The 10376-nt window shown below is 40.3% G+C and overlaps 1 protein-coding gene across 3 annotated transcripts in view; it reads left to right on the top strand.

Moving 5' to 3' along the window:
* The first annotated feature begins 9146 nt into the window (after positions 1-9146).
* COMMD8 (COMM domain containing 8) overlaps positions 9147-10376 on the top strand; it is a 39945-nt gene continuing 38715 nt past the window's right edge. For 2 of the 3 annotated variants that reach the window (XM_032632385.1, XM_032632387.1), the window contains exon 1: positions 9167-9262. In XM_032632385.1, coding sequence (XP_032488276.1) covers positions 9197-9262 — 66 coding nt within the window. In that variant the 5' untranslated portion in view covers positions 9167-9196. Of the gene's footprint in view, positions 9263-10376 lie in introns of all 3 variants that reach the window. The other variant, XM_032632386.1, reaches the window with a different exon arrangement.

Genomic DNA, 10376 nt, shown 5'->3' with positions numbered 1-10376 from the left:
TTACAAAACAGAAACAGACTCACAGACTTAGAGAATGAACTTATGGTTTGTTTTGGGGGGGGAGTGTGGGGGGAGGGATAGATTGGGAGTTTGGGATTGACACATGTACACTGCTATATTTAAAATAAATAACCAACAAGGACCTACAGCATAGCACAGGGTACTCTGCTCAATACTCTGTAATAACCTAAATGGGAAAAGAATTTGAAAAGAATAGATGCTTGTGTATGTATAACTGAATCACTTTGCTGTACACCTGAAACACAAGATTGTTAATCAATGATACTCCAATATAAAATAAAAATGAAAAAAATATAAAGCTTAAACAAACAAAAGGTGATATTACTTAGGTGCTTCATTAAGCCTAGTGAAAGTTCCCATGGTGAATGAGTGTATTTCCTACCATCTATTGGATGAAATACCAAATCTCTTCCTTGAGTGATTTTGCTCATCAAGTATCTCCATTACCGGGCTTCCCTGGTGGCGCAGTGGTTGAGAGTCCTCCTGCCAAGACAGGAAACACAGGTTCGTGTCCCGGACCGGGAAGATCCCACATGCCCCGGAGCGGCTGGGTCTGTGAGCCACGGCCGCTGAGCCTGCGCGTCCGGAGCCTGTGCTCCGCAATGGGAGAGGCCAGGACAGTGAGAGGCCCACATACCGCAAAAAAAAAAAGTATCTTCATTACCAAGAAATCACAACAGGAAGTCAATAGTGTGGGGGTTGGGTGGGGCACACAGCAGACTTCAAAGGTACTGAGGATGTTCTATCGTTTCTTAAACTCAGTGGTGGTATATTAGTCAGGATTCTCCAGAGAAACAGAACCAATACGATGTATATAAGTAAATAAGAAAGAAAGAGAGATTGAAAGATTTTTAAGGAGTTAGCTCACATGACTTGGGGGGGCTGGTAAATCCAAAATCTACAAAGTAGGTCAGCAGGCTGGAGACGCAGGGAAGAGTGGATGGTGCAGTCTGAGTTCAAAGGCAGTCTGCCTCCGGAATTCTCTCACTCCTGAGGGAAGCCAGTCTTTTTCTATTAAGGCTTTCAGCTGATTGAATGAGGCCCACCCACATTATGGAGGTTAATTTGCTTTACTCAAAATCAGCTGATTTAAAGTTAATCTCATCTAAAAAATAACCTTGGCAGAAACACCTAGAATAACGTTTGACCAAATATCTAGGTACTGTGGCCTGGCCATGTTGACACATAAAATTAACCATCGCAGGTCGGTATGTGGGTCTTCCTTTTATTATGGCTTTTAAACTGTAAATATACATTACAAATTAAAACAAAGTCCATGTCTTCCTTTACCTTGGACGTTGAGGTTACAGTTTGGAATACAAGATCCCAAGATTGGCCAAGACAGTTGTGAAAGCCCCTGTGAGCAAAAAATAAGAAAATAGACTTTAAAGAGAAAGATATGCAAAACAAGGGTCTTGTGGAATGCAAGGGGACCAAATATTTAAACTACCAAAACAGCAGGGCAAGGTATCCTGGCTCACATTTTATCTCCAATTGATTCAAAAGGTTGTTAAAAAGCTCCCCATTGGAAGTTCAGGGCATCCGCTGAAGTATTAGTTGAAACCTGAAGGGAAGAATCTAAAAAGTATCCTAACAATTGCCTTCGTGGATCAGACAGGCAGAATTGAGAGGCAGAAAAGAAGGCTGGCTAGACCCCCAAGGGGCTCGCATCCTTGCTGTGCCTGAGACTGCTTTTGTTGGTACATGCTGGCATTGATGACTCCTCTAAAAATGGTTACTGCTTAAGTCCACCCAGGGTATAATGTTTAATGTTCAGACTAATTTGGACCATCTGTCATTGAGGAGACACATTTACTGAACCCACAGTGAGTGCAGAGCAAGACAAATATTTCTCTATCAAAATGATGTTTCTTAAAAATGGTGTGTTTATTGAATTTCCATCAGTCCAATTTTATTTCAAATGCTCTAGAGAAGTTCATTACTAAAGGAGCCTGGTAATGAATCTTATTACAATATCAGATTTTTTAATGTTTCTTTTCTTAAAAGAAGGCACTAATGATGTGCAGTGTGCTCTTCAGGCCTGCTAGGTTCTGAGCCATCCCACATGGTCCCTCCATAGGTTACTGTATTACTGTTTATATAAAATCCATTTGCTGTCATTGGCATAGGGCTTTTATAAGAATTCTTTAAAATATTGTGTGAGTGTACATTCCATTAAACCAGCTTTTATACATGCTAAGACAGAGTTCTGTTACCCTTTTATAGGCTCTCAATTTACATTGTTTAATCTATACTAAAATCTCTTTGAATTTTAGAAAAATCTTTCTTTGCATAAAAATAGATTAGAATAAAATGAATTTAACAAAAATGAAGTTATGAAAGTGTCTGTTTTATCCATAAGTTTTTAAAAACTTACTATCTAGAGCATACACTACAATTACTTATCATTCTCACATTCCAACAAGTCAAGTGGATAACTCCGTTTTACCGTCAAAGCAAGTCAAGACGTGATTAGCCTTACTGAATTGTGTTCTAATGATGTTGATGTTATAGTTAGTCTGCTTGGGGCTGGACCACTGGTGATTTTAACTTCTGAGGGCCTCCGTTTTTTTCTTCTGTAAGAGGAAGATGAATCAGACGCCTTCTAATGTTAGTTTGGCTTCAACACCGTAATTACCTGACCAAGTTCTTGTTTCCTCTTGCTCTGCTCTATAATTTAGCCACAATGTTAACAGAAGGGCTACCTTATAAAAACTATCTGCTTCACTCTGGACCTGAATATTCCTCATAATACTCTACTAGAAATGTCTTTATTCCTGGCATCAAATTTTGATTTAAAAATTTACTAATTTTTGGATATAGACTGACATTGCCTTCTATTATCTGCCTTTTTGGTTTGTATAATTCCTTGCAACCAGATTGCTGTGTTCATCCGTTTCTGCCTGTGGATATTCAATCCATCTTCCAAATCCTACTTATTCCTTTACCAGAATGTCTCTGGTCAGCCAGATGGTACATTTCCCTTCTTCTGAACTCCTGGCTTAGATCTGTCACGTAATCTTTGCTTTCATTTTTGTTTTCTTTTTGTAAATTTAAGTGATCTAGAAAAGTATAAGGATTATAAAACAAATTTACACTCTCCTACTTTTCAGAAAGAATTACAGCTACCAATTTGCATTATGTGCTTTCAATCTCATTTCTTTTTATAGCTATCACTAAAGTCCCCTTAAACATTACTCCAAGTCTAATTTCCAGAACCTACATGTATATGTTGTGTAACCTTCCAGATCCTTAAACAGATACATATATAATATATGCTGCTACTTTTTTTTTGTATTTTAACTAGTATACATGACAGTTATGTGGTATGTCAGCAAGTTCCACAGCAAGTTTTTTCACTGAACATAGTTTTAAAATCTAGATCTATTCTCATTGATGTAGTAAATAAGTTCCTTTCTTTTAAGTGCATACAGCATTCTTTTATATGACTATACGTTATTTAATTTATAATTCCTCTATTGATGAAATGCTACAATATGGAACCCTCATTGTGATAATTGGTTCATTAAATAAATTTAAAAAACTCCCCTACTGCATTGTAATTCCTTGAGTTTCAAAAATATGTTAAAAATAATCTAATTTTCCCGGGAAGAAACACAAAAATAGAGTGTTTTTCTTAGTTAACTAAATTTAGTTTTAACTAAAATGAGGAAATACCTTTAAGTGCCAATGAAAAGAATAGTAAATTGGCAGAAAAAAAGATACACCTGAAGACATAGAACTGAGTTTGGGGAATGCTGAGTTAAGCTGACTAAAGGTTAAAAACTGACACACTCAGGCAGAAAAGAGTGTGTATCTGTAATGGGAGCCATGAGGAAGGAGAAGCAGGAGGATAGAAGGTGGAAAAAAATTAGAACCTACAAAAAACAAAAACAAAGCTCCAGTGATTTGGGGATAAAACCAAAAGTAGTCTCCCCAAGAAGTTGCAACACACACTGTTGGAACAAGTGCAGGGCAAACTTCCCTATGGCTTCCTCTTATTGTTAAACCAAGCTTGGAAATAATGTAATAAGAGAGTATGGGGACAGACACTACATTTGAATGGATCTCACGCAGTAAACCAATTAACCAGCTAGAATGACCTTTTCAGGCCAGTTGGTGATTGCAGCTATGGGTATTTTCCTGCGTAGCTGAAAGGTAGGGTGGAATGTAAACCCAAGAGTCCCTTCAGGAAGAAGAAGGTGATGATGGAAGAATTTCCTTTTTCATCTGCTGGATATCAACCATGCTATGGAGGGGAAAACTGCAAAACATTTTGTTTCCAAAAGTTCCCTAACTCCTTTTCCAACTTTTCTTTTTGGTTCTCCCAATTATCCAATACCCTCATGCTAAAATTTGCTGCAGAAAACTCTTTGTTGAGGCATTTTCATGGGCAATCTTTCTGGGCTTACTTCTCACTCTTCATGTTTCAAAATGATCTGTCTTTTGACCAAGACTGCCTTAAAGTTTCCCAGCTTGGCTAAATTTTAGAGAAGCTTCCTCCTGACTAAACCCCTGACTTCCACTTTCAGAGAACATTTTCTTTAGAAAACCTGTAACTGTAATTACTTTCTCTCCCCTTTGAGATGTAAATCTTCAAAAAAAAAAAAGGTCTCTGCCAGTTTTACAGTTTAGGAATATTTTTCTCAAGAGCTTGTGAGCCATCTCTCTGAGATGTAACATCAAAGGAGACAGCAACCCTATCTCTCAGCCTCTGTGGAAGGGTAGGAACATAATTTTGGTGGGTGCCTTGCTCCAAGTTGTAAAACTGCCTCTTGTCACAAAGATACGAGAAAGTTTACAGCTCCTTTGGGTAAAGCCAGTTAGCGAATACGGATGTCGGATGTTGTGTGTTCTCACTCACATACTACCACTTAAAAATCCTCCTGCCCTTTGTTTCATTGAGGGTGAGTTCTGTTCTCTCTCTCATTCTTATTGTGAGAGCCTTGAATAAAGTCTTGCTTGCCTGTTTGACAGTGTTCAGTGCAATTTTTGATTTGACACTTGCAATTTTCTACCCAAGTTAACGTCTCCTATTTCATAATGGTTCTTCAAGTGAGATGTCAGGAAGAGAGTAATCAGACTTCAGTAATTTATACTATATGAATCCCAATGTTCTTTCTTGGGCCTGCTAGGGGCTTATATAGTTTTTAAACAGATATCTATTCATCCACCTGTGTTTCTTAGCTCTCTTTAGGTAAAGTAACAGCAAATTTAAATATTTCAGGCAATGGGGCAGAGCTATTTTGGTCAAGGAGGCAATTTTGGACTATCCTTTAAGGCTTTAACCTCATGGTTCTCTACTTCGGCTACACGTTAGGAGAATCACATGGGGAGGTAAAAAAAAAAATACTGCTGGGGGAACCCAGCAGTTCCCTGGCTAGAGATTCAGACTTAATTGGCCTGGGTGTGATCTGGTCATAGGGATTTCTCCACAGTTGATTCTAATTTGTAGTCAAGGTTCACTTGAATCACTGCCTAAGCTTTTCATAGTGTTTTTTGGTTTTTAATCACCTCTTCTCTTTCCGAATTCAACAAACACTTATGGGGAGTCTGCTTCATGCCAGACACTGTCTAGAATATGAAAATGAATGTGTCTTGGCCTCTGCTTTTCAAGGAGCTCTCAGAACAATGGAAGAAGCAGCCTGTAAACAAACAGCTGCAATGCAATGCCGTAAAGACTCTAATAGAAGTTCGTTAAAAAGAGTTATGGAAACACAGGTGAGGCAGTAATTAAAATTCTCTGGGGAAGAATTCACTAGGTCTACTAAATATGCATGGAGAGAGCTGAGGGTGGATGGAGAGAAGATTCTAGGCAAAGTAAACAATAGAATAAAACCAGAGGGATCAAAAAACCCCACCAGTACCTTATTTTACCCACCAAGAGATTCGGATATTATTGGTCTGGGGGGTGAGGTCTGGCTATTATTTTCTTTTGAAAGCTCGCTACAAACAGGCACAAAGAGAGATTTTTGGGGGGGTGGCATGGTAACGGTCTCAGGCTAAAATGTGGTGATGATTGAAGAACTGGATAAATTTAGTAAACCCCACCAAACTTTACTTTAAATGGCATGATTTTATGGTATGTAAATGACAAAGCTATTTAAAAAACAAAAGTATAGTATATTTAAAGTGAAAAATCAATCACTCAAACATTCTCTGGGGTGACTCTAATGAGCTATCTTGATTAAGAACCGCTGGCTAAAATCTTAACAGCTCACAGATGTGGAGGCTTTCAGTACAGTGATTAAAAGAGGTGGCAACCCAGAAGAGGGAGGTCTTGCAGACACAGAACAGTCATCAGAAAGACTAATGGAGCACTTGATTTGCCATTCTAAGGCTGCAAATCCCTGAGGACAGAGTGTGGAATACAATGCGTTACTCTAAGTTCCAAAATTGCAGTTCACTCAAGTATTTTTAACAGAAGAATTTCCAGCTTTTAGTACACTGTATTCTTTACTGCTACACTGGAATAACTGTTATGTGCAGTCTTTATCATCCTTTTTAAATCAAAATGTCTGTTTCAAAGATCACTGTAACAGAGAACTCAGATGGCTTTAGCTACAAGGGTTTTTTTGATAAAGAAAATGTTATAAGGAAGTGTTAAAAGCATTTCTTAATTACTTATAATGGTCAAAAAGAAAGACAAAGGCCTTCCATTTATTAAGTTCATTCACCAGAATGAAAAGACATTTATCCAGTTGACTTATAAGAAACGTTTCCTAGGGACTTCCCTGGTGGCTAGTGGTTAAGACGCTGAACTCCCTATACAGGGAGGCCAGGTTTGATCCCTGGTCAGGGATCTAGATCCCACTTGCATGCCACAACTAAAACCCAGCACAACCAAATAAATAAATAAACAAATAAAAATAAGTTGTTAAGAAAAAAAGACATTTCCTAGGCAGCCAAATCTGAGTTTATACAGACAAAATAAAACCCAGTATCTTCCAAGTCTTTACAAATTAGCTATCCATAACTTGTTTCAATTTAATAGAACCAATGCCAATGTAACATTTCAACATTTCCTGTATGGTTATAGGATAGTAATTAAACTCATTGAAAGTTGAAGCCTCTTTGCTCTCAGCAATTTATGAACAGGAATAATTTTACATAGATTGCAAAGCAAATTACTAAGCACATCTATATTGCAATGTATCTAATTAAGGTGAACAAATTAGTCAACTTCAAGTTGTAGGATAACCTGAAAAGCAGGTTTGAACTGAGAAACAGATGTGGAAAACTACAGACAATTTCTTTTCTTAACGGATGCCTTAAACTCTGAATAATGAGTTAATAGCTTTTCTGGATTTCTCAAACATTTGTCAGAAATTGTAATTACTGAAGCTAATGTTACTTTGTGGGTGAAAATAGGGAGCCCAGAATTTAGCGACAAAAGAAAGTTATCATTTGAAACTTACTAGTAAGACTTGACCCACAATGATGGGGGATAGAAATTCCCAGAGTAACCCTCTAGAACAGAATATTTCCAAGATATTGGTCAAGAGTGTATAAGAAGCAATTATAAGGGTATGGCATTTAACGAAAAGGAGACTCAAAGAGACAGGTTTTTCTTCAAAAGAGATTACACTAAGGAGAAGCAGTTCCTATTGTGTAACATTCTGGTAAGCAAGTTCAGTTAGGGTGAGTCAATATCTTGAGTGAAATGACAAAATAGAGTCTGGGGACATAAAAAACTGAAGACTGGACCTTTTCTTATAATAATTCTAAATTAGTATAGCCCAGAGTTTTACCTAAGCAGCCAACCAGCCAGTTTCACCCTCTTGATTTCTCTCAGATATAACTTCTAGAATCACAGATTTTAATCTAACCTGATTGTGGCAATAACACAAAAAGGGGTTGATTGAATTATTAACCTCTCAGCCCCTCCTCTTAATATGAACCTGAATCAATACTAATTTGAGGCAGGTACAAGATGTTAGTTGGAGCCTGGTTTAATATTTTACTTTAACAATAAGCTACCAAGCATGATTGTTCCACATGAAAATGTGAAAGAGAATGATGGTTAACAGTGTTGATATACCTCGTATTAGACATTCTTAGTTGTCTTTTGAACAGCATGATTGTGGTAGACATAAACTGTGTGTTTACCAAACTGTTTCTTTTCCTTCTTGGGAACACAGCTAAACTGTATTTTCCAGATTACCTTACAGTTAGTTGCTACCATGAAACTGGGTTCTGGCTGATGGAAACGGGTAGAAATGATGTTCCCCATTTCTAGATTTGGCACATAAAAATCTCCTTTATTATCTTTCACATGCTTTTTCCCCAGTGACTGAACAGACAGGACTCTGAGGTCTTGAAGACTAAAAGAGCCTCCTAACCACCTATACCTTACCTGTATTATTAAACTGACACACATATAAAGAAAAAATATTATGTTAAGCTACTAAAATTTTGGCGTTGTTTTGTTAGTCAACCTACTCTGACCAACGCAGAAATTGGTATGAGTGGGAGGTACTGTAACATAACCTAAAATATGTAGTTGATTTAGTGTATGGCGGCAGGCCAGAAAGCTGGGATTCATGTTATGCACTGCCTTTGACGATTTGGAAGGCAGAACCTACGCCAACTGAGACTGTAGTTCTAGGCAATGCGATTGGAAGACAGATTATCAGCGTATGTCGGTTGTTATTGCTTGCATTTAGCAAGATGTTGAAAGAAGGGGATGAGTTCAGGTAAGATTTGGCTAATTTTCAAGCCAAAATTAAAGGGACTAGATGGAATCATAATCTAGCATTTTAAATAAAATCATTTAAAACTAAAACTTTGAATAGAAAATTTAGAAAAACTAAAAGGGAATCAAAGTCACCTGTAATCCCCGAAATGAAAGATAACCATACCTCTAAGTGTGCAGAGAAAGGTTAATAAAACTCTGAACAAAGTTACCAACTGCTTTGAGAGATTCGCGAATATGCCTTCCACGTAATACCATACGGGTGTGTAACAAACGTTTCAACGTCGCAACGGGCAGAAAGTATTTTCCTCGCTCATAGGGAAAGCGAGGCCTCCATCTCTGCGCAAGCGCACAAGGGCTCCAGCGTCTCCAGGCCCGCCCCGCCCACCCCGACCAGCTGGGTAGAGTCACGTGAGCGAGCCGCGGCTTCAAAGGAGACGCCAGGACTGGTCATGTGACCCAGCCTCGCTACTCGCCAGGATGGAGCCGGAAGAGGGGGTTCCCTTGTGGCGGCTGCAGAAGCTTCCTGCCGAGCTGGGCCTGCAGGTGAGGAGGGCGCTAGGGGCGGCTACGCGGGGCCGGGCTCCGAGAAGGCCTGGCGTGCGGGGCAGGCCCCACCTGGACGGCTTTGCGGGGCTCGCGCCTGCTTACCAGGGGAAGGAGGAGGAACGGGTGTGATTTCGGGTGGCCCGCCCCCTGCGTCTCCTGGAGAGTTGAGGAGGCCGAGGCTTGGGTCGCCACCTCTGCGACCCGGCCTCCAGGGGCCTCTCTGGGCGCTTTGCACGCAGACGCCCGCCGCGCCGCGCCCGCACCTGAGTGGGGACTGCCTGTTCTCTCCCGCAAGCGGCCGGGACTAAGTGACCCGGGCCGGGGGGTGGAGTCGCCACGTAGTCTTTGAAAACTTACAATCTGTACGGGTTGGCTTGCAACGTCTCGTATACGACTCATTCAGCGCAAAGCTCCCCAACGCTCCCTATGTACCAGGCACAGTGCCTGGTGCTTGGGATGCTTTGGTGACCTAGAGAGGCATACCATACCCCCTTGAGGGCGACAGAATAAAAAAAAAAGATAAATGCTACCAAAACTGGGAGACTTACTTTAGATAGGTGGTCCAAGGTGGACCTTACCTCAGGAGGTGACATATACGTTGGCAACTCCAGTCTAAGAAGTAACCTGGTTTATGAGAGTCTGGAAAAAGCAGCCTTATTCGTTTGTTCAGACGACTTTTCATTGAAGTCTACTATGTGCTGAATGCCCTGATGGGATAAGGTAAAATGGTGAGCGAGGCAGCCTGTACCCTGGTAGACCTTGTCATCTAACAAGGAAACCAAACCGAGTCACCCAGTAGGGAGTTCGTGGGAGAGGTAGCAACCCAGATTTGAAGGGGCAAGGGAAGGTTTTCCAGAGCGGCTGCCTAGATTTCTAGCTTGGGTCTTGTAAGAGGAGTAGGAACCAGACTGGGCAGAGGGGAGAGAGAGAGTTTCAGGCCAGGGAATAGCAGGTGCAAAGGTAGAAGAAAGCCAGCCCCAGGGAAATTTCAGGACCTGCTCTAGTTTTAGAGGCTGGAGTTCAGAGTGGGAAGCAGAGCAGGGAGACTAAGTCTGGACAGGTGAGCGGGAGTCTCTGTATACCATGCTCCTGTGTTAAGTCTTAATACCAA

Source organism: Phocoena sinus, chromosome 5, assembly GCF_008692025.1.
Source record: "Phocoena sinus isolate mPhoSin1 chromosome 5, mPhoSin1.pri, whole genome shotgun sequence".
NCBI classification, from domain to species: Eukaryota; Metazoa; Chordata; class Mammalia; order Artiodactyla; family Phocoenidae; genus Phocoena; species Phocoena sinus.
Note: the sequence above shows the minus strand (reverse complement) of the source record. Positions and strands in the feature narration are given on the sequence as shown.